The 25,400-nt window shown below is 41.2% G+C and overlaps 1 protein-coding gene across 2 annotated transcripts; it reads left to right on the top strand.

Annotated features, from left to right (window-relative positions):
• Window positions 1-2,263: 2,263 nt before the first annotated feature.
• npffr2a (neuropeptide FF receptor 2a) lies at window positions 2,264-23,742 on the top strand. 2 transcript variants are annotated; one of them, XR_006033731.1, is made up of 5 exons: window positions 2,264-2,492; window positions 3,179-3,521; window positions 10,114-10,213; window positions 22,285-23,412; window positions 23,558-23,742. XR_006033731.1 is itself a non-coding variant. In XM_042102110.1 (4 exons), the coding sequence occupies exons 2-4, from the start codon at window positions 3,191-3,193 to the stop codon at window positions 23,216-23,218; spliced, it is 1,365 nt and encodes a 454-aa protein (XP_041958044.1). In that variant the 5' UTR covers window positions 2,264-2,492; window positions 3,179-3,190; the 3' UTR covers window positions 23,219-23,742. The 2 variants fall into 2 exon arrangements, 1 of the variants encoding a protein (XP_041958044.1); XM_042102110.1 differs by having other exon boundaries at window positions 22,285-23,742.
• Window positions 23,743-25,400: the final 1,658 nt, after the last annotated feature.

Raw genomic sequence — 25,400 nt, 5'->3', positions numbered from 1 at the left:
GTTGCTAACGTAGTTAAACTTGCTCTTGCTGTAGTTTCCTTGAAGTAATATAGTGTAACTGTTCTAGGAGATTGTAATATTTCATGTGTTAAGGTTAGGAATTTACCACCTGGTGTTTAGACTGTTGTAAGAACGTAGCATCTCCGAACGGAGGAAAAGAGTCTACATGTGCCGTTAACGTCATTACACAGTACCGTTTTAAGCCGCTAGATGGCAACATTGACCATGGAATAGTTATAGTCACAAACTAAAGTTCTACTTCCTAATTTGAAGGGAATTCGTGTTGTATGTGTTTCTAGCCTACTATTTCAGCCTGATAAGCATAATAGTGCATTTATGTATGATGAGCTGCAGAAAGATTATTTGCAAGGAATTAGAATCTAAGTTGTATTTGTTCTTTTCTTTCAGACTATATATATGTATGTGATATGTATACATGTGTGTGCATATTGGCAACTGAATATCAATGCTGGAACAAGACAGAGTTAAACCCCATCTCTTCTTCGTCATATATTCTGACCGATATACCATCCAGTATAGCGCCACTACCCTACACCCGAATCAGTGCAACCTTATAACCTCCCCAATACCGTTACTTACTTGTGTGAACTTTCCGGGAAGTGATCAGCGAGACCTGGCGAGACTGCCACCTAGTGATAAACCCACGAAAATGGCCTGGTTTTGACCTGACGTGCATGCGTCACTGATTCGACCCAAAGCGGCAACCGAGTTATGATAAAATGTCCAGATAAAATGTCCAGATTGTGCGTTTTCATGAGTTTCACAATCGTCATATATTTCATTTCCATTCATCACAGAGTTCCCAAAATCACATATAAGGTGTGTAGAGTGTCTAGTTTCGTAATTTAAAAAAAAAGCTAAAAATGTAATATTACGTTTTTGGCACTCAACGCATGGGAAGGAAAAGGCACTCAATGAGTTAAAGACCATTATTAAATCAGTAATCCCTCTTCCAGCATGACTGTCCACAGTGCACAAAGCAAGGACCATAACGGCATGTTCAAGGTATTTTGGTGTGGGAGAACTTGACTGGCTCGCAAAGAACATAGTTCTTCACACACCATCTATCACCTTGGGGATAAACTACAACAGACATTGGGGAGCCAGGTCTTCTCGTCCAACATCATAAATGTTTCTATGGATGAATGAGCAAAAAATCCCCTCCCGTCACTGACCTTTTTGGGGTCTGGTAGAAACGTTAGTGAATTATGGTGTTCCAGACTAGTATCTCCCTTAAAGGAGATCTAGTTGGGCGTGGCCAGGCTAACATGTGTTTCTCATTGATCAAGCCTTTCCCCCGTAATATTTTTAATTGATCCCATAGCATATTGTACAGTAGTTCAACAAGAGGGTTTTGTGGAGCTCATGGTTGTATAACCCCAAGTGTGTCTGAGTAAATTCTCTCATTAAGGAGGCCCTAAAGGAGGGTTAGCAAAGGCAGTTTGCTAAGAGCAGAGAGCTGTAACTTACATCAAACATATTTCCTCTAACAATTTCATACCCTAGGGCTTTTACTATTTAGAGTTTCTGCTTGGAATGAATATGCTTTTTAGACAAAGAAGGCTGGGAAATCCTCAGGCCATGCATTCAATAATAATGTTGATCTCTCATCCTGTGAAGCAATAATTTCACTTGAAACACTCAAACATGCATTTAAATTAATGCACTTGGTAACTTCCACTGCCCATTTCTCAGCTATGTCTTAAGCAAATGAATTATTATTTAATTAAAGATAGACAGGCAACATCCTGCAATATTGTAGACCAATAACTGCTTGCTGATAGGTCATTTTATGGTGAACTGCGCCCTCTATTGATGGAATTCCAGCTAGAATAATGCCAGAGTATATTGCACGCACCTATACCTTCATAAAGCATTCGATTGAAATGCAATGAGTTATCATTTTACCGTTTTAACCATTTTGGGTATATCAAGCTCCGAAGAGAAACCAAATAAAATAAAATGAAAATAATAAACAGACACTTATTACTTCAAAGAAAATATTTGGTGCATATTATTGACCATTGACTACAGACTGTCAATAAAGAATCAATTTATTCATTAGATTTTTTGGTCCACCTCCCTGAGCGTGACGACTGACATGATCATAAACATAACGGCTATCAGTCTCTCGCGCACCCTCCCTCCCTGGTCCTTCCCCCTCTTCCTCTCCCGTGTTCAGATAGTTAAATCACATAGTCCACAGTAGAGTGCGGAGCAGGACAAAAATGTTTCCCGCCTCATGCATTGATGGCAAGGGCATGAGTGTGCGTTAAAATATTGTTTTGCAAATTTTGGGCTTGGGTTTTCATAGTTCTAAGGCGAACATATTGAGAAGACCATTCTCATTAAGGATTTTAATGGAGGAACCCATTCTTATAGCATTTTAAGGGTAAGACAGGTACAGTTAATAATAACTGTCCTTTTCTTTCCCCCTGCCTTTAACGCGGACACTTCTGGAAATTCATGTGGTAAGAATACATCTGATGAAACTATTTTTCCTTTGAAGCTTTTTATATTCATAGCATACTGGTATCGTCAAAGGAAAGTTGATTTTGTTATAGCCTACGTGTTCCTTGCTGTACTATAAAAGGGTATTTTGTTCAGTTTGTCTTTTTTGGATTCATTTTGGGATTTCTAGAGGATTAGTTTTGCTTTGCCTAAACTGATGCTGTTTCTAGATTTCGCAATATAGCAGGAGCGCTTTACTACGTTCTTATTGGCAAGGTCTGAGTCGACGAATTACTCAAGTCATTAAATGCTATTGTTTGCGTGTTTTTATAGGAGAGTATTTATTTAGAAATGATACTATTATATATATATGTATCAAATAACATATTTAACAAATAAGTGTGTTATAATTTTGTGCGCGGTGCATGCTCTGCGCTGTCTGCGCGCGCAGTCAGTACCGTTCAATGTCTTGTCAATATGGAATGAAGTCGGTCGGCTTCGATTTTGTTCATTTGTAGGCTTGATCAAAGTTGTAGGCTACATAGCAGCAACTAAATAAGTCTTGCATTGAAGTGAGTGCAGTTTATTCATCCCAATAGTTCTGACCACTTAAACAGTTGTTCAACCTCCAGTCATTTTTCTCATTAACTTATTGCTGTGCATGTGCATTCTTCATGAGGTCTAAACGTCCACACTCTGTTTTCAGGACGAGTTGAAAATGAACGAGAGGCCGGAGTCAAACTTTACTTTTTCTGATGGTGATAACTGGACTTTTCCCAATGCCTCGAGCGACCACACCATACCAAGAAACAATATCACTTATGTCGGATACTACCTGCATCAGCCGCCTACCGCGGTGGTGTTCATCGTGTCCTACTTGCTCATCTTCCTGGTGTGCATGGTTGGCAATGGAGTTGTTTGCTTTATAGTGCTGAGGAGTAGGAACATGCGCACCGTCACCAATCTTTTCATCCTCAACCTCGCCATTAGTGACCTACTCGTTGGGATTTTCTGTATGCCTACAACACTGCTGGACAACATCATTACAGGTGAGCGGCGCTGGCGCATTTAGAACATCTGGCACTATTTGAACATGCGAGCAATTAATCAATGTTAATCGATGGTGCGTGACATTGATCTATGCCTCCCCTCAAATTAGGACTGACTAGCGTAATTGAAAATAGAGCGGTTTCATGCTTATCAGTGTAACCAGATTACACCAGTCAATAACCACAAATTACAATATAGAACAGAATGGTAAGTTGTCAGAATGGTAAGTTGTCATTTTAAGAAATGGAAGAGCAGAATTCACCAGCTTGTAGGCCTACATCTCTTTCTGGCCATGTCAAGACGTGCATACTTCTTTGAAGTGTGAATAATTCATTATGATGAGCAAGAAGATGGGGGAGTGGAAATGGGAAAGACAACTTGTACTACCACACCATAGTGCTCAAGAAGTGTTAGCTCTGATTCAAACATACAGTGTACACCCTGTCTCCCGCACTGTGTGTGGTATCTTAGGCAACCTGCAAAAGCCAGGGCCTGAAGACCTGTCCTTGGTTAATACTAGTGCTGGTACAGGTGAGCGGCGTAGTAGTGCTGCTGACCAAAAATGTACATTGACAGTACATTGACTAAGGATGGTCTATTTTACTGTCATGATATAGAATAACTCCACACTAGTGGTAATGCAGTTTTGCATGGCCCCAGAAAATGATGCTGTTTACAAAGAGCCACTCATGATTCTAATGAAGAATCTAATCAGAATGCAAAGACAATTGCAGTCAAAATACAGAACTTTTACTGTGCAAATTTCACAAACATCTTGTATAAAACCAATACAAAAAGTAGTGCAACTTGCAATAATTATACTTTTTTGAAAATGATACCATTTAAAATAAAACCTCTCTGTTAATATGCTTACTCTGTCAAATAGGCCTATCAGAAATGTATTGTTATTGTGTGGTTTACATGACGTTAGTGGTAGCGTTAACTTCATGTGGATGCCTTGTTAGCCTGCCATGAGCTTCAGTTCGGTTCGCTAGGCAAAACATTAACAAAAAAGTTCGTTTTGGTGCACTGATGACAGTCAGGATCATTTCTAACTAGCCAGCTAGTATTGCTCAGTGCATGTCTATAACACGCTTTACTTGCTACCTGGGTAATTTAAGCGAATATTCTTAAAGTGAGATGAATGATAAGATCATTAAACTTCACTGTGTTCGGTGGGTTGCAAACTAACGCCATCACCTACTAGCCAGCTAGTTACAGCTGTTGAACAATCTCAATAGAATTTTCGTGACGGTAAATCCTTTTCAATGCAGTATCCCATACCGTTTTTCCTTAACTAAAGAAACAATTTAAGGTATTATTCTGTGCAACACCCTTAAATAAACCCCTTACCTAAGGAGAAATTAAGCCGTAAGGGTCATACTTCAGTGGAAAAACTTAAGGTGTTTTGTGTTAATCCTCACTATGCCTCGCATAGTGTGAAAAAGTCCCGTCTGAAACACTGTCGCGCAGCGCAGCGTTCCAAACGTTGTGTAATCAAATACACCGGTATGGCAGTAGGCTATATTAAAAATTCATATCATAACGAAAATATATACCGGTATACCGCCCAGCTCTAGTTAACACAAAATAAAGACAGTGTAAAAACAAACACAGTAATTATTATTTTTTTTAAAAAGTTACACATATTGAGAATGGTGAAATGCAACTGCAACTGTATCTCTTTGATGCCATTTAGACTCTCATTTCTACATATTGTTGAAGTTATTAAAGACAAGATTATGCTAAATCAAAGTACGGTAGATGTTGAATCAAGTTGGATGAATTTCCACCAGTTTCGTCATAAAGACCATGTTAGTTGAGACGAAGACAAGTCGTAGAACTTAAACTAAAATAGTAAGAAGCAATGAAATGTAATGGATAGTCTATCAAGGCACCAGTACAACCACCAAGATGCATTGTGATCCAATCATTCACTTGCCAAGGTCCTCAGGGGCACATATGACCACATTTTTGTAGTGTCTCTTTAAACAATGAATTTGTGGGGGACACTTATATGAAGATTGTCTAATACAGTTACCAAATGGTTTTGCTATACTAATGTATACTTGAGACTACTCAAGAGGAGAATGTGTTGTGTGTGCAGTTAAATAGAACTTCCCACAATGCATTGAGCCTAGAATGAGTAGGTCAGATATGTAGGCATTAATTGTGATTCAGTGAGGTTGGCACCAAGCCAAACTGACCTGTGTGTGGGTATGTGATTCATTTAAAAGGACTATATGGCAACAGAGGACAGCTCATCATTGCTGACAATAGGAAATGGGAAAGTAAGAAGATTTATCATTACACTATGATCAGTTCAACATAAATCACCTGCTGTGTGGGCTCCCCTTTTATTGTCTGAGCCACACCTGTACGCTACGGCTTTTCAAAGGCACCGCGAGTCTGCGAGTACAGATGAGACTTTGGAATGATTCACTCATGTTGACAGGATACAAGTGTAGGAACAAAGTATTCCTCAAAGCCTACACAATACAAGCACCTCAGGAGTACTATGCACAATCAAGCAGATCAGAATAGCGGAAATGAACCCTATCCAAGCAATGGCTGAAACTGAGGGAGCATAAAGCATAACTAATCAGTTACACTGTGAAGTAGGGCAAAGTGGTGTCACACCTGTGGAAGCTGCTTTTGGAACTGTGTATCAAGCCCTGCCAGTGTGGGTTTAAATGGACTCCTAATCTGATTAGAATCAGAATAATGGCTTAATCGGAATAAAAATGACACATATAAACACCTTGATCAGAATTAAACTGCCGATCCGATTAGAATTCTGATCGGAATGGAAGGGATGGTGAATTCTGTTCTTATTCTGATTGAACAGCCATGTATACAGCCATGTATACAGTGAGGCATTCTGGGGCATGGTGTGTGTGGCAGCCATTTTGAGATGTTATTATGTTTAAATAAGACTAAATTAAGCATGTGTCCAAAGATTGCTGGGATGACTATGATTATACATACTTGTACTTGTGTTATGTTAGGACATCTACACAATGGCATGTTGGCCAAAAAGTTATAATGGGCCACTTTCTTTGACAATGAATTGACATGTAACACATGTAAGACTGTACGACTAGATGCTGTATACTGAATGTCATGAGAATTGGATAAATGGCTTATGAATTGTTCTGTGAATATCTCGAGAACCGTAGGGCCTAGGAGGTTCACCTTTTTTTCGTATGTTGGTCTTAAGGGGGCATGTCAACCTATCCCATTACCACTTATTTCATGTATAGCGCCACCTAGTTAGGTGTTTTCATCACAATATCTCTGGCTGACATGGTCAAAACTGCACGAAATTGAATGCATGCCAAGTTTTGTGAACTTTCGTTCATGGGGGGCCTTAAAATAAAATAATTTATGTGTACATTTAGTGACCTACACCAACAAGGATTCCCGGGACACTGAAAGACCGGGCCACACGAAACTAGGTGGGCATGTAACCCCACATGAAAGGAGGGTAGGGAAGACACAGTTTTCTGTCTTCTGTCTTGAGAACTGTAGGGCCTAGGATGACCAAATTTTTCCGAATGTTTGCCTTCAGGGGTCATGCTAACCCATTCCATATGCACACATGTGCATAAACAGATACACACGCACACATACATTCACAGTAATCATACGTATGACACATACTCACACAGTAGACATATGTACGCATGCATGCATATGCACAAACACAGGCACATAATGTACGCAGGCACACACACAAGCACGCACACACACACACACACACACACACACACACATAAACATAAACATGTACACGCACACATGCACACAATTCAAGAATTTCTCAGAATTATGAACAGGCAAGATGGGGGTGGGGTTGTATAATGAATTTTACATGTGAAATCTATGAACTAATCATGTTTTGGTACTTGTTGTCTAGAAGATACCAGTGAGAATTGAGTGTGGATAATGCAATTTAGTGCGACAGTTAGAATCATATAGGCCTTTCAGCGTGATTTATTTTTGTGGAAAAAATGTGCTGGACTGGGCGGCGGTCATATTTTGTACCGCTCTGCGGTACATCTAGTTAACTCTTAATTAACTATTATCAACCGATTTAGCTGATATCCCAGCTGTCCTGTTCACTTACTATCAACTATTGACAGCTGTGCACACAGGAGACAGGAGAGTGGAAAGTGTTCTATTTTTTATAGCCTATTTTGTCGTCATAGAAGCAACTTTTAAAATGGAACTCATTAAAATTAGCTTGCTCTTTAATGTAGTCCATATGGGCCTCTTTGTTGCAACAAAATGGAAAATAGAAAAAGAATATTAAAAGAAAAAAAGAGAGAAAATCATATCTCTCATTTACACTGCCTTGGCTGAATCATTTTCACAGCCAGACTTTGCTCAGGCACTGTTGCCTAGTGATGCTGGAGACTTTGGATGAGAATAATTAAACACTGAGAACTTGAAACTCCATATCTCACTGTGAGATGTTTCTAACAGGGATTCAGTCAGATCCATTACAACCCAGGGGGCTGTCCCCTAAGGGCAAAGTTGAGTGCTTGACATTTTTCTCACTGTGGGAAAAAACGGTCAAAAACGGTCAAAATCAGTCATTTAGTGGAGAGGAACATATTCTTTCATTGTGAACATCTGCTGGATATGATTTCCACTTCAGGAAGATAAAAACAAAGATAATTTTCATCATCTGGAGACTTACTAAGCCTATGAATTTGTCTGGTTTCTTCTCAAACATATAGCTGGGATTATAATAAAGAGCTCAACGATGTCAGTCATAGTCAAGAGTTGGACCAACCATTCAGCCAAGGTTTGTGGTGTTTTCTAAGTTACAATCAGATAGGGTTGAAGTGGAGCAGTAATCAAGGATCTTTGTTACAATGGCTACAAACCAGACATCGCAAAGTGTTCAACCTATGACAATTACTGATAATCAGGTCGAATAACATGTGTATTGCTATGGAAGGTGGTCATTGACCCAATATAATTGTTCATACTCACAGACTCACAGCCTTTGAGTTGCATTCTTGCTAGGAGGGTTAAAAAAAAAAAAACTAAACAACGGATATAAAATAGTAGCGGAAATAGTATGCAATGCGTTTTTGATGTTGTTAATTTGAGCTCAATCACCTCAGGGCTTAGACCTTAGGAGAGATAATGAGATTTAGTGGTTGTGTTGTTATGGGCCAGGGTTTTAAACAGATATAATGGCTATGGCATTTTTCGGGGGGAAAAAAACAGAGGGTGAACTTATTCATCCAGAGCCTAGGACAGTCGGAACGTGAGTGCATTATGTGATCCTGCTCATGTTCTGATCGCATCATGATAGTTCTAATCCCCACATTACAGTATGTCCTTTGGCATCATGGCTTTATCAGCGCAGCCAATCTCTACTGCCAATGCTGATGCACTCGTTAGTGTCCTGAAGGACCAACTGGTATGAAATACCGACTGCGCCTGACCCTCGAGTTGTGCATTTCATTTATGGACCACAAAGAGAGGATTATTTTCTGAACTGTGGCATGTTTGGCCTAAAGGTTAGAGAAGCAGGCTTGGGTCAAGTCCCCCGTACTGGGGAAAATGTGGGTGGGGCGGGTGAATGAGCAGCATCCCTCAGCATCCATTGCCATTAAGTGCCCTTGAGCAAGGCACCTAACCCCCAACTACTCCCCGCACACCACCAAGTGGCTTCTCACTACTCTGAATGTGTACATGCTCAATACTGATAGTGTGTGTGTATGTTCATTGCTCAGTGATTTCCAATGGATTAAATGCATAGTCCTTATTTCCCAATAAAATGTCACTAATAATAAACTGTATGACATAACCTTATACCTATAACCAAATATTGTAGAAATCAGTCGTGTAAAGCTGTCATCTCTCAATGGCATAAGGAACATATCAGTATCCGTATAGGACACAATAATACTACAAGAATTCTACAGTGTAATTCTGCCGTGGTCTTGCTGTATTCTAAGATAAACATGCCTTGAGAATTCCGCAAGCTCTGTGACCCTAATTAGCCCATTTCACAAGATGGGGCCACTGTGTAAATGAACTTCCTGTGGAAGAACACTGTCCCATAGACAGCAAAAGAAAAGTCCACAGGAAAGACAGAAACAGGACGACGTTTTACCCTGACAATTAAGGTATCATTAACATCAATGAGGCCGGACACCTGGACACTGTGAAATTGGTCTATTGGCTGTGGAGGATGTGCTAATGGATGTTCTGCTGAAAGAGAGGAGAAGAGTCATTCTCTTTCTTTTCCAATCTCTCTGACAAATCCGTTTGTAACAAAAGACTTCTTTAACCTTGAAAATAACAGCATACTTGTAGCACAAAACACAAAATGACATCAGGAGGTAACAGGAAGGACAATACTGTAAATGTTCTGCTATTTTATGAGTAACTTAAAAAATAGGATAGTAATACTATATTGTGTAATATAAACTCAACTACAGTAACATGCTTGATTTTATGACTATCATACAAGTTATGAAAGTACTCTTTTACCGTAACATAATGCATTGTTGAATAAGGCGATGGTGAAGAACATTACGTTTTGTTCATTTGTCTTGTTTTCAGGATGGCCATTTGGAAGCCTGGTGTGCAAAATGAGTGGTATGGTCCAAGGCATATCTGTATCGGCATCTGTCTTCACCCTGGTGGCCATCGCAGTGGACAGGTAATGCCACAAACTCATTTAATTTAGTCAACATTCATGCTTTCTTCACTGAGGAATACTTTGTGGTGATGTGTGTCAGAAAAGTCTTCCCAAACAGTTACTCATGATTAATGTCCAGGCTGTAACCAAATCCACTACGTGGGTGTGATGAAGGTGTTTCTGTGTGGTGTTTTTTACATTGAGCTTGCCAAAAGAAAGACTGTGATTGCATATTGTTTATTTATACAACAGTCAGGTCAGATCGAACTAGCCTATTTATTTTTTTTCTTATTGGACAAGAGGCATTCTGTGAGTCATCACGAGTGGTGATATCTCAGGACATCCCTACTCGAGTGTTTTACAGTAGTAATCACTCCGTGCAACATTCTATTCATTCAAAGCGATAGAGCAGCGATTTCATAAAGTCACATTTGAGTGAGTAAATAAAGAGTAGGTAATTTTCAATTTAATATGAGACATAAGTAGGCTATACAAATGACTGTGTGCACAAGCACATAGCCTCTCACACTGGACTTGGCTCTTGAGTGGTGTTGCGTTGCTCAAGTGGTGTTGCATTGCTTATTGCGTACCTTCGGCACTCAACCTTTGGCCTTGTACCTACGGACGAATTACAGCCATGGCAATGTCCTTTACCAACACCGCTTCCACTTGTGTCATATTGCCTAATGCTTCATTGGTGGGCATATGCTTATGGACAAATATGTAAATGTCGAGTAGGATACCAACCAGTGATAGTAATGTGAAAGTGATGTAACGGAGTACAAATACTTCGTTACTGTACTTAAGTAGAAATTTCACGGATCTGTACTTTACTTCGCTATTTAAATTTATGTCAACTTTCACTTTTACTCCACTACATTTCCTAGATAAAATGTATATTTTTACTCCGTTATATTTCCACTAAGCATCTTCGTTACTCGTTACTAAAATATAAAATTAGAAGAAATGTGTGCGACGGCAATAAGGGAGGTTTGGCGAATCTCTGCTCCTAGATTGCATTACGCACGCTCCGCACGCTGCACGAGCGCTAGTTTGTTGCTAAAGGAGGACGCACAACTGAAACCGCCATGGAACCTACTGGAGGACCTCCCGTTATCATAGACGACCACCCCGACGATAGTGGTGAACTCAGTGAACAGGGTAGTGGTGAAAATAACGTCATACACCCGTGGCTGTATTTGCAAGAAATGTTTCTGTACATTGGCAGCTTTCTGTGAAGCTGAACACTCCGCTACCTGCCTCAGTGGCCTGTGAAAGGCTATTTAGCATGGCAGGACTTGTCTTCAGTCCAAGAAGAGTAAGACTGAATCAGCATAGGTGCCAACTCTCACGCATTGGCCGTGAGACACACGCATTTGATTAGTTTCACACACTCACACGCCACACCCCCGATTTCTCACGCTGAAGTGTCAACCCGGTCGGTCAGATGCCTGAAAAATGAGTTTAGCCTATCTATAGATCTACCTGTTGAGCCACGGTTATGCTTTCAGAGACGGTGAGAGGGTTCAAGAGCACACCCTGTCTGTGGAATTTTCTAAAATTTCTCTCATTTGCGATATACTTCAGAAGCCGTCCCAGGCGCATTTCCCCCGCATTTCCCCGGCTTCAGGTATGCTTTGAGTATTATTGAGTATTTTTCACGCTGAAGTGTCAACCTGGTAGGTCAAATACCTGGCAGATGAGGTTCAACTAAACTAAACCTATACATATGATATCACATATCAGGTGAACGTGCGGAATCTAAGCTTTCCAATGATATTAGCGCCAAGTTGCTGTGATAAATGGTTCGCGAGAAAAAATAACATTGAACCGACGTGCAATTTAGGCTGATCATATTTGGATTTTGCACACAATGCACACCCATTACTCTCGGTTTAATATTTCACTAACCCTTCACACAACACGTGGCAAACCCAATATCACAATAAACAGCAAACCGTACCGAATACGAGGATATAAAGCATGCCTCTGTGCAATAAGTGGTTCCTGAGTAATCCGGTTTTGAAATTGCAACACATTTCTACATAGCCTCATTGGGGCGAAATTATAATGTATTCTAATGTAAACTATTTGTCAGTAGGCCTACATATATTTTTTGTAAATTGCTCAGCCATAGATTATCCCACCATCATGGTTCTTATATTGTCAGGTTCCAGCCAATCCCATTACAGATAAATGAATATATTTATATTGGCATGCTTCCTAGTGACATTAATGCAAAAATATGAAGAAAATCAAATAACGAGACACAAATATTGATATAAAGCCTGACATAAGCCATATGCAAACATTCACATCATGCAGATATGGGTACAACCTGAAAAAGGAATAGCATGTAGGCTATAGGCTATGGCCATTACAATGACCAATATATTATCTTAAATAAACCAGCTGAATAACACAGGTGACCACTTCTGCATAATTTCATTGAGTGCTGAAATGTACACACATTTTTGAACATTTCTGAACTGTGAAATGTAGCATATGTTTTTGTGGTTGTGAACTTATTGCAATATCACCATAACTATTCCACCTGTGTGTGCATGGTTATAATTCTGAAGTGCAAAATAGCTTAGGCTACAGCACCATAAAAATAAGCAAGTTTGACCTCTGATTTTATTTTGAAAGTGCACCTGATTGATGCATTTAAAAGTTAAAATATACAAACATTTCTTAAATTCTTACAAAACACCCACCCACTTTTTAAAATTGTTAGTTTGGACCCCCCCACACACACACACACACGCATCTGTTTAGTGCTTCATTGTCATTTTCATTGGATTCTCCCATTTGCGCGTAAATCACTCATAAACTTTTTTTTTTTGTTACACGCATTCTCCCATTCCTCTTCTGTCACACACACAGTGACAAGCGCCAAATCCCCCGCAGTGTTGAAGAGATCAGTCATCCCCCTCACTTTTGATAAGGTAAAAAGCCTTTTAGGTACACCAAATAATAACCTATAGGTTTACGCTAGGCTATGTAAAACTCCCCATTAACAGCATCACGTCACTAACCACAGCTAAGACTGCACAATCTCTAACTCTGTTGGATATCTGAAGCCAGTTTGTCTACTTAGATACTGTAAATCCTCAAATTATGGCCGGGGTCTTAAGACAAAGTACAGGCCTTTAGGGGCAGGATTGTATTCGAGACAGCCCTTTATTTCTTATGCGAGTTTTATTTTGAGACATGCGTTTCTTGGAGCGGCATACTGGTAGGCCTTCAAAAGCATGACATTTTCGGTTTAGTTTGATATTTAATTTACTTTTGGACTGTTTGATTATATTGTTAAATGTTCGGACTGATGGGCACTGAAATCTGGGGAGGTATTTGATGATCACTATTACGTTCCATGTAGTTGAAAGAGTGTCGGGATTTCAAACAAACCATCCGCTTTCATGCGTTCATTGAACGTCTGCGGTGCTGTAATGGAAACCTTATTGCGTAGCCAAGTAGCCTATTGAGTTATTTTTAAATTATGCGTGATTTACTTTTTATTAATTTCGTAGGCTGGCTTTATTTTGTTATATAGAAGTATCTAAATAACCTGTTAAAATGTACCAGAATTCAGGAAATTGCATCTAGTCCAAAAAATTTTTTCTGGGGGAGGACCCCCATACCCTCCCTCTGAAATGTCCCACCCACTTTCACAATGCCTCCGACGCCCATGGTCCTAGTAGTAGGCTAGATCCTTTTGATACCAATGTTCATTTAATGGATGGATTACTGCACGGGCATTCTGGGCCCAGACCCAGGGGCCCAAGGTGTCAGGGTGCCCTGAAGCCCAAGCCTTTGCATGGAATCATTGCCTCAATATCAACACATCAGGATGTAGGCTATGAATCTGATTGCATCCCCAAAATGCTAGCCTAACGAGCCAGACCCACATTAAAATGTAGGGTCTGGGCACTCACCGTTCGCAGTGCTCAGTCCGAGGGGTGGGATAATCGGTTGTCTTTCAAATTCCCTCTGCACGCAAAAGGACAGCACTGAGTCCCATGCGTTTTCCCACCAACGGAGCTAGTTGGCTAGTTCAAACTTTTGCCATCTCAAAACAAGCGTAACTCGTGTCACACTGTTGGCCAACAGCAATATCCATCTTCTTTGTTTTCAAGTAGCAGGGAATTTAAGCCAAACCGTTGCAACTCTGCCATCAATCATTATGTTATGCCCCCCTAACGACTCTATAGACGATTTGATTGGCCTGATAGAAGTTTAATTTTTCGAGCTCACAAGCCAACGGAGAGTTGCTAGACTAGCCCTGGAAGCAAATGTAATTTGCTGCCGCTAGGGTGTGTCTAGATTTCTAAGCTACCAAAATGCACCAGAATACAGGAAATCACATCAAACAAATGAAGAAAATTCTGGGGGAGGACCCCCAAACCCCCCTTCCACATGTGCGACAATTAGTGGGGAGCCCTTAATACATGTGGGCAGGGGCCCGAAAGTTCATAATCTGTCCATGCCTGGTCCCTACACCTGAGAACCACTGATGTACGTTTTTTTTTTACTGTACGGTATAATGCTGAATGAGCCAAACAAAAATTTCCGCAGCAAAATTTTGGTTGGCCCCACCAAATCTCACTCCAAGGTTTTTTGAAAAGTTGGCAGCCCTGAATCAGGCCCGGGGTGGGTAATCGGGAGAATTCCCGGTGGGCCACTTCACTTTTGGACCGGTCGAGGAAAAAAATATTGACATTTGTCACGTTAGTCTATCTTTTCTTAAAGTAGGACACGTTCAGCATTTTGTGCATGACACCAATGCAATGCCTCTGCCTACGTGAGGGAGTTCTCCCCTCCCAAAAAGAGTTGGTAGGGTCCATATAACCCATCTTTTCCAAAAGTTTTCAGATACGGATAGCCGAGCCGGCCCTACAGTAGACACAAGCGTCAGGAAGGATGGATGGTAGAAAGAGGCCAGGAGAGACTGAGCAGCAGATCAACCAGTCGACCACTGAAAATGATGAGCCCGAAATTAGTGATGAGGAGGCCATGACTACAGGGACAAGTAGAGAGGATAAATTAAAGTTATTTAATGTAAGAAAGAGCAATTACCCTACATGATAAACCTATATGCCTTGTTTGCTCGGAAGAGGGTGTAATAAAGGAGTAGGCTAAATCAAAGTCCTTTTAGGCAAGACCCTCCACTCGGCGGCTATATTGCAACGCTTTTTGGGCACTCATCGGGCATCCTGTTCGGCAGAAATGCGCGTGCGCAAGGCTTCATGACACCAATCTTGCTCCAGCAGCGAGTTCACAACACATGATTGGCACAATGTCTTCACAACACACCATATGATTGGCTCAATGTATTCACATCACACCACATGATTGGCTCAATGTCAACATGTCGAGGTTTTGCCGAGGAAGGGGTGGGATATGTGTAGACAACTGCCATATTGCCGTTACAAACTAGCCCCATGCATTTCTATGGAGGATTTTTTGAGTGCTGTGTCTCCTTAATTAGGAAGTCTCTGGCTAAATCACCAAACAACAATATAGCCTACCCATGCAAAAAAACATGTAGCCTAAACATTAGTTCAATATGCCTCTTTGTGGAAGTGTGGGATAGGCTACATTTCAAAGGCTTTCTTTCTGTTTTTGTTACTTGTGGAATAGTGGAATATTTTTTGTTAACTTCTCAGTTGAAGTGAATTATTATATAACCTTTACACATTTGTTGAACCATGGTACTAATAAAAACTACAGGATAGTAGTGAAATGGAAATGTTGCTTCATTTATCCAATTTCCACCACTATGGAAAACGTGGGCCGGTTAATAAGTTATTTATTTTTCATTTTTACCTGAATTTCATACAAAAGTGACATTTCTGTTTCAGTTTTTTTCTTTGATGTCAGCTCTAAAAATATGCTGTTCTTTGAACTTAAGAGAATTGTGCCTGAAAAGTCCTAGAAAAGAATGTGATTTCGATTTGATGAGTGAGATTAAGAAGATATGGGAACCCTGAATATGCTTTATGCTTTACTATATGAAAGCCAAAATAAAGTTCACAATAAAAGTTCAAAATAAAACCGCTTGCTTTTTACTTTTTACTTTTACTTCAAATACTTAAGTACATTAAATATCAGAAAATTACTTTTGATACTTAAGTACAGTATATATCAGATACTTTAAGACTTTTACTTAAGTAATATTCTAAAAGGTAACTTTCACTTCTACCAAAGTCTTTTTCTAGTACGATACTTGTACTTTTACTCAAGTATTGCTTTCTAGTACTTTATACAACACTGTTGGAGATGTATACTAAATATGGGCATTATTCCCTGTGGAGTGCTTTCTCACTTCAGTCAGGGGTCCAGCTGTTTTTTAAAGGGTTCAACATAAGCACTTGCCTGGCCTGGGAGTGCAGCAAGTTGGTAGGCCACTGTTTGGGCCAGTGTCAGTTTTTCTGCCGCTGATCTGATGCTAACTTGCTGAAGCTAAACATGTGAGGCTACTAACAGAAAGAGGGGCTATATTACAGTGAAATAAAACATTTTATTATGTAAGTTTTATATAAAAGTGACTTTTCGGGCCAGTAGAAATATACGAGGGGCTTGTACAAATCAGATTTATTGGCCCAAGGGGTTGATGGAAGGAAAATCTGATGTTCTTGAATTTCCCCTTGGGGATCAATAAAGTATCTATCTATCTGTTGGACCTGTTTAAAATTGAATGAGTCCCATCCCATTAGCCACAAAATCGACTTTTTGTGAATTTCCAATTACCGTATCTGTCAGTATTAAAAGGCATACTCCCAAAAGTATGCCTTTTAATAAAGTATGCCTTTTAAAAAAGTAATCTGCTAGGCAATTAAAAATATCTGCTACCACATTCGGGTCCAACACCTGGGTTCAAGTCTGACCGGGGTCATAGCCTGATCCCACCCAATCTCCCTCTCTCCCACTCGCTTCCTGTAAGTATCTTCACTGTCCTATACAATAGGCCGAAAAGGGCCAAAAAATATACGTAACATTTTTTTTTTATTATGGCAGTGGGTCTATACGAAACGGAAGGCAGCTGTCTGCTGTCTCGCTGCCTTCAGCTCTCTACCGGGTCACTTGCCGTAGCAGGCATCAAGGTACCGGCTACAAATTTTGTTTCGGACAACCTAGCAAGATAGCAACACAGAACGTCGTTGTCAGGATACCAGAAAGAAGATTAACGTAACGTTCGACTGCAGCAATAGTTGCTCACAATCACATTTTTTTTGACGTTGAAGGCAGCATGAAGGATACATCAATGCTGAGTGAATGACTGCATCCTCACTCTGTTGCTGGCACCCCATGGTATTATCTGTGATATCGTTCCTTTTCCATTCCTCAAGCTCCTTGAGCGTCCGTGGGATGGGATATCTGTATTGTTAGGCACAACTAGACAGGAGTGCCATGCATGCGACCCCATGGCTAGATTGTACATTTGTTGTGGTCGTTTGAGGGGATTATATGCTGAGCAGATCTCTCTCTCTCTCTCTCTCTCTCTCTCTCTCCACTTCCCCTTGGCTTGACTAGTGGCTCTAATGAAATTGGCTCTCTGCCACTTGCACTGTGTTTTTCTGCCTGTCAGAACCGGCAGGCTCAGAGTGTCCACTCAGGCTTGGCAGCGCAGTTCCTGGGTTTCCCCCTTCCTGTGTCCACCGACAGCTGGGCCTCGCAGCGCTGTGATGTCACTGTTACATCATTAGAGTGCCAGCCGTACATCCATGAAAAAAACAGCCCTCGGTTTTTGACTTCCTCTTTCTTTCGCTTCCTTTTTCCTGTGTTTACTGTATATCTTGTGTTTTCCCTCCATCTCTCTCTCTCCCCCTCTGCAGTATCTATAATGTGTGTGTGTGTTTGCCATAATTTTCATGGGTGTGTGGTGCAGCTAGGTCATACTCTTTGTGTCTCTATGTGTGGAGCTTGGTGTGTGTGTGTGTGTGTGTGTGTGTGTGTGTGTGTGTGTGTGTGGGGTGGGGGGTGTGGGGGTTGTATCAGGGTAAGCTGACATCACTCTATGCCCTGCACCACCTCTCCACCCTTCCCAGGAAATTACTTTTACCAGGTCAAGACTTTTATTTGTCCCCACCTTTTCACATATTGTATAAGATTATAACTCCGTCCTTTTTTCAGGTCAAATAATTGTGTTGACCCTCTTCAATAACTCTGAGGAGCCCCTACAGAAGATCTCTAATCTTTGACAATAGCATTCAGCCTGTAATTGTGTCTGTGCTGGTCACTGTTTCCTTGTTCTCCATCCTTCACTCCAAGTGAGATATTAAAGATGTTCTTCATGAATTTAACAAATTAACTGTTTTATTTTACACATTTATACTCAAACAAAGCTAATGAAATATAGAGTTAACGTCTCTCAGCTTCAAGACAAACCTTGTAGGCGATCAAATCTGCAGTGGGCCTCTAGCATTGAAATTCCAGCCCAGTCAGCTCCACTATAGCTAAAAGACAGTATTGAATATCAGTTTTTTCCTAATAGCCTACCCTACTACGTATCTCTTAGATTTCGCTAAGGAGTGTTGTAGGCTAGGAGTTATTGACGGCACTAACTTTTACAAAAGACCAGAAACAATGTTAAGGCATTTGTAGAGAAAAAGGATGATTTGTGTGTTTTCTTCCTACACCTCACGGTAAGCTATTTCGTTGCTCTGATTGGTTAGGTCTATCCAATTGAGTGCAGAGGCATTCCCCCCCTGTATCGGTTGAAACACGCCCCATAATTATGTCCCAATGGAGCAGTATCAGACTCATATTCTGACTGTGTGTGTGTGTGTGTGTGTGTGTGTGTGGGGGGGGGGGGGGGTAATGGTGTGTGTGTGTGTGTGTGTACAGTACATGTGTATCCTTGCCTGTATGTGTGTGTGTGTATTTTATGTGTCTGTGCGTGTGTGTGTGTGTGTGTGTTCATTTGTGAGTGGGTGTGTAGGGGTAATGGGGTGTGTAGGGGTAATGGGCTGTGTGTGTGCGTGTGTGTGTGTTTATGTGCGTGTGTGTGTGTGTGCCTCCTTCCCTGCATGTGTGTGTTTTTATGTGCGTGCAGGGGCGCCTGCAGGAATTAATGCTATAGTACGCACACCCGTATCCGTGTGTGAGTGTGTGGTTAGCTATGTGTGTGTGTGTGTGTCTGTGCTTGTGTCTGTGTGCGTTTGTTCATGAGCGTGCGTGTGTGTGTGTGTATGCATAGTGTACAGTCATTAAAGGTACGCATACAGTTAAGAATAAAATTATTCCTACCCCTGGCAAATATTGATTCAATGTTGATTTTCTCTTTATTGATATGTTTGTTCTGACTGTAAATGACACTACCACATGTCAAAAGGTTGTAAGACAATGTGGTAGAAACATGGAATCAAAAAAAGAAGAATTTTCATCTTTTTTAATTTTTTTATGAAAAATGGCGTGTCCAAAATTATTCATACCATTTTTAAATAATCAATAGAAACATCTTTATTTGCATTCACAGCTCTCAAAATGGTTCTTATAATACCTACCAAGCCTCTCCATGTCTCCACAGTGATTCTAGACTGCACCTTTTTAACAGCAATCTAGGTTTTGAGGCAAGAGGCAATCCCTCTGGCCTTGTGCTGACTTTTTTGACGGATTGGTTGAGATTGAGGGCTGATCTTGACTTTGTGGCCTCGCCATAAGGAATACTACACATATTTAAAAAAATAAAAGTTATTACAAGTGCTCTTCAGTTCTTACATCAGTCACTTTAGCTCATTCACCGCACCTATTAACACAGCACCTGTTCCGTGGGGGAATTACACTTATTTTCCACCTCCCCTTGAGTTAAACAATTGATTTGGATGAACTGGAGAAAGGTAAAAATCTGGATGAACTGGAGAAGGTAAAAATCTGGATGAACTGGAGAAAGGTAAAAATAAATTGTGAGCGTATTTCCCCAAATGGTGGAATAACCCTTTAATGAGTACACTGCTTTAATAAGTCAGCTATTACTGTGTGTCAGCCGGTAGAGATTCCCCCCCCCCTTCCTAGCCCCCCTCTTCTGTACCACTCATTGACCACGGCTTTCCTCTTTCTTCCCATGTTTCAATAACGAGCTGCCCGAGAGCTGGGTGCACTTTGTAGTTGTGATACGTTTGTAAAACCCTCATTGTGATATTCACAACAAAGAGGCTAGGCAGCCGTGGCCAACTGGTTTGGGCAGCCGTGGCCTACTGGTTAGCGCTTCGGACTTGTAACCGGAGGGTTGCCGGTTCGAACCCCGACCAGTAGGAACGGCTGAAGTGCCCTTGAGCAAGGCACCTAACCCCTCACTGCTCCCTGAGCGCCACTGTTGTTGCAGGCAGCTCACTGCGCCGGGATTAGTGTGTGCTCACTGTGTGTTACACTAATTCACGGATTGGGATAAATGCAGAGACCAAATTTCCCTCATTGGATCAAAAGAGTATATATACATATATACTTATATTCCTAGTTACACTAGTGTCGCTCAAACTGCGATGGCCTATTGAATATCTGTGTGGGCTATGTAATGCAGATGTTTCTGGGTTCAAAGTTTGGGTGCACATCCAGTTGTCATGGACTATGTGTAATAAGCAATATTTTTATGATCAATTAATTAAACATAGCACTACAAACCATCCTCAGGAAATGCAGAAAGAGGAAAAATAGTGTTTGCTAAACTGACAATTACATTATGTTGGTGTAGCCATAAACTCTCTATGCTGAAAAAAAAGAAAGACTGTCATGGAAAGAAAGAAAGAAAGAAAGAAAGAAAGAAAGAAAGAAAGAACCTTGTTTGCTCATAAGTAGGTGTAGAAAACCTATGCCGAGTAGTGATAGTGACCATAAGCATGATCATAACAATGACGGCCCCCAAGCTCTCATTCCAACAAATCCAGCCCACTGCCTAATATGAGTCTGACACCATGTCTAATACTATGGAATAGGGAAAAATAAAATTGGCCCTTACACAATTGTGATTGACGTTCCCGATGGCCAGTCTGCTCCTGTCCTCAGGCATGCCTTGTGGAAGGGTCTCATAGGAATAGTCCCATGCTGCTCTGGGTTATTTGCTGGGAAGAGTGGATTTGGTTTTGGTTTGGTTTATTTATGGATATAGAAAAACAAAAGGATCCAAGGGATAAGGGATGTAAAAGCGATGAACACTTTTTTCCAACATGGTCCCTGACGGGATGCCTAACAATGGAATAACCATGGGCAGTGTAGCTGCATCGTATGGAAATAATACTACTCTAGAATGCAGTGCATTGCACCGGAGAGTTCTATTCTGCCCTCTGTGCAACTGAAGACTGCATGTTAGATGGCCACCTGACCTGCCTGGGTAATTGCAGGGGTCAGTTTAATTACCATAATCTAGCCATAGCCACTTTCATGCTCAGGAGGAAGTCGGCCGGACAGAAAGGTCATGGTCTCTCTGAGTAGAGTTTTAGTCATTTTAGTAAAAATAATAGTCTGTGATTATCTAACTTTTTTCCCATGCACACTCTGTCCACATAATAATAATGTAACATTACCCTATTTAAACAGATTCAGTCTTTAGGTAAATGAAAAATGAGAATTTCTCAGATTCATCAGTTGTAACAGTTGTGTGGAATTAAGTGAAATCATATTTGACATTCCCTTATGAGTCCATACTATGTTGATCTGTGCACAGCAGTTACAGACCTACTGTATTAGTCAGCAATTCACTGTGAGCTTATGTTCTAGCTGCACAATTCAATTATGTCTCCAGTCAGGGTTCATGGAACTGAATCATTTACAAGTCATGCTTCATAAAATGTATTAGTTATATCATTAAAGGAAAGCAAAGGCTCGCATAGAGACACATTAGTTTTTTTTTTTCCAGACAAATTCGTTTTTAAATGAATGCCTGATCATGGACATGTGAAGCTCTCGCTGTCTTAGAAATCATTTTATGCTTAATGCTGCGATAAACATGAGGCATTGACATTGAAACAAACTAAGTGTTCTAAGGGCCTATTATATTCAATTGTGAATAACTATGAACAGAGGACTCTTGAGAGGGAGAGGAAGGCAGAGACAGAGGCAGACGGTTTCATGACTCTTCTATTTATCTTCCACAGGTTTAGATGCATTGTGTACCCCTTCAAGCAGAAGCTGACGATATCTACAGCTACCCTCATCATCATCGTCATCTGGGTTTTGGCCATATCCATCATGTGCCCATCAGGCGTCATGCTGCAGGTGACCAAAGAGCAGACCATCCGGATATACCTTGGGGACGGCAACCGGACAAGCCCGTTCTACTGGTGCCGTGAGAACTGGCCCAACCAGGAGATGAGGAAGATCTACACCACGGTTCTCTTTGCCAACATCTACCTTGCGCCCTTATCGCTCATTGTGATCATGTACGCGCGGATTGGCATCACCCTCTTCAAGACGGCCGTGCCGACCGGGGACAAGCCCGGCGCCGGGCACGACAACCGCCACACGGTGTCCAAAAAGAAGCAGCGGGTCATCAAGATGCTCCTGGTAGTGGCACTGCTCTTCGTCCTCTCCTGGCTGCCCCTGTGGACACTCATGATGCTGACGGACTACGCCAGCCTGTCCGAGTACCAGTACCGGGTCATCAACATATACATCTACCCGTTCGCCCACTGGCTGGCGTTCTTCAACAGCAGCGTCAACCCCATCATCTACGGTTTCTTCAACGAGAACTTCCGGCGCGGCTTCCAGGCCGTGTTCAAGTTCCAGCTGTGCGGTGGAGGAGGTGGCGGTGGCGGTGGAGGAGGTGGCGGTGGCGGTGGCGGGTACCGGCGCAGGACGTACTCGCACCGCTTCCAGGGCAACTCGGTGCTGCCAGCCAACCCGCAGCCATCCACCGAGCCCATCTCACTCAACAGCCTAGAGAACACCAGCTCGCGGCGGGTCAACCAAGTCAACGAGCAGGACTTAATCATGGAGGACTTGGAGAAGGCCTCCCAGAGTAGCGACGGGAAGGACGGGCCGTCCCTTTGTGAAAGCACAAATACAAACAGCCAGGCATGCTCAGTCTAAACATATCGCAGCTATTGGTATTACATGTATAACATGATGTTGTGTGTGTGTGTGTGTGGGTGAAACGTTCCCCTGGGACCGTTTTGGCAAACCCAGCCAAACGTTCCACCAGACACATTTCTGAGGTGCAAACTTGCCAGCAACCCAGCGGGGGTGCTAAAGAGAGACATTTAGACATTGTTTACTACAGTTAGGTCTGGTCAAACTAAATTATAGCTTACACAAGCTCAGCAGTATTCTTTGGTTACCAAACCAAAGTTTTGGATTAATAGTGCCTATATCTCGCTACGTTTCACAAAATATAAGGGCACAAACCCTGAACTGCCGTCTATGAGTTAGCTGCCACATGTTAGACATATAGCCACATACAGACCTAACTGTAGTAAACAACATCTAAACGTCTCTCTTTAGCACCCCTGCTGGGTTGCTGGCTAGTTTGCACCTCAGAAACGTGTCTGGTGGAACGTTTGGCTAGGTTTGCCAAACCGGTCCCAGGGGAACGTTTCCCTAATGAGACCAGGTTGGTGTATTTAGTGATTATATTCATGAATTTGGTGTTCTTGTTATTAACTTATTTGTCGAAAGAATGTCATAAGAAGAAAGAGAGGTCTGAATAAACTAGCCTCTTCACTACTCATAGGAGATGTGGAATTTTAAAAAAAGGCTCCAATGCTTCTGAAATATTTTGTATCTTGTACATTTGAAACCATTTCACATTTTGATGTAACTGAAAGGACAAAAGGTCTTTTTACTACCTCCTTTTAGATGCTAGTGGAAGCATGTGAGTTTTTTTTTTTACACAGCAAATGACCCACATTATATCAGATCCCAACAGTATGACTCACTCTCATTTGAAATACATGAACCCAGCTGGAGTGAGTGCCCTCAAAACGAAAAGCAAAGTGCAATTAGACTCAATATTAGCACAACCGTATTCCTAGGGTATAAATAATTTCAAGGGTGGATCAGTTAATCAGCTCCAAGCCTTTATAGCTAGGTGAATTCATTAGATTTAATTATCTCTCTCTCTCTTTCTCTCTCCCTCTCTCTCTTTGTGCCTCTATGTTGTCTTAATGTCAGTATGGGGTGTTGTCATTTAATATTGAAAACAGGGTACAGTTGTCTTGTGTGTTTTAATACAAACATGTATTCATTTTCTCCATGTGGAATGTTAAAGTGAAAAGTGAAAGGTCTTAAACACCCATTTACGGATAGTTAGAGTAAATATAAAAAAATAAAAATTCTATTTATATAAAAAAGATGTTACTCTTCTGAAGTGCAATTTATGTATGTTTAACATTCTGCTTAATCATCTTGTTTCAAAGGACTTGAGAGCATGAATGCGAAATGTGGTGATTGGTGACTTTTCTTGGCTTGACATTCAGCTGCAAAACTCAAGCTCAATTCACCTTGGCTGAATCTCACACACACACACACACACACACACACACAACTGGCGCTCTAACTGCCACAGACAAATATGATTCAGCTTCTATACAACATTTTTTTTTCTGTCGCTGCAAAGTGCTCCAAGCTGTATGCCACAGCCAGGCCCCGGAAGTGTCTTTGCTGTTGTGTCCTGTACACTGATCACTTTATGATGAAGATGACATGTTGCTTGTGTTTTAGTGCAATGGAGTTGAAGTTGCAAAATGATCATACACTCGGGCCGGAAAGAATGTGGCTACACAGATGAGTATTTATGAGTATTTATGCCACATATTTAGGATACGGTATGATGAACTGTTTTCATTGCCCATGTGTTATTTATTGCTTCTGGCGGGCATTCACACCAAATTAACTCAGATTCTTGATTTGCATTTAATTTTTAAATTCTTTTTTTGCCCGTTTTGTTATGATGGTTTGTGTTACATAAACACTTTATTGTTGTTCTCCCATGATCTGTGGATCTTTGCTACTGATCATGCAGGCGTCTGGAGTGACAGTAATAGGTCCGGAGTGGCCTTACTCTGCATCAGCCTGGAAGCCAGCCCGAATATGACCCTGCCTGCCCACACAATTTGGAGTCGGGAAATTTAGTCTGGACTTGTTCCTTTGAGAAGCCTCTATGCCTGTATAAAAACTAGGCAGACCAATCAAATCATTTGGGTGGGCTTTGTACGATGATGGACAGATGAGCAACAGTACCAGACTCAAACTCTGAATAGAATTGAGTCTGGCG

The sequence above is a fragment of the Alosa sapidissima genome, chromosome 8, assembly GCF_018492685.1.
Source record: "Alosa sapidissima isolate fAloSap1 chromosome 8, fAloSap1.pri, whole genome shotgun sequence".
Lineage (NCBI taxonomy): Eukaryota > Metazoa > Chordata > Actinopteri > Clupeiformes > Clupeidae > Alosa > Alosa sapidissima.
The sequence above is the reverse complement of the archived record's forward strand: the minus strand, read 5'-3'. Positions and strand labels throughout refer to the sequence as shown.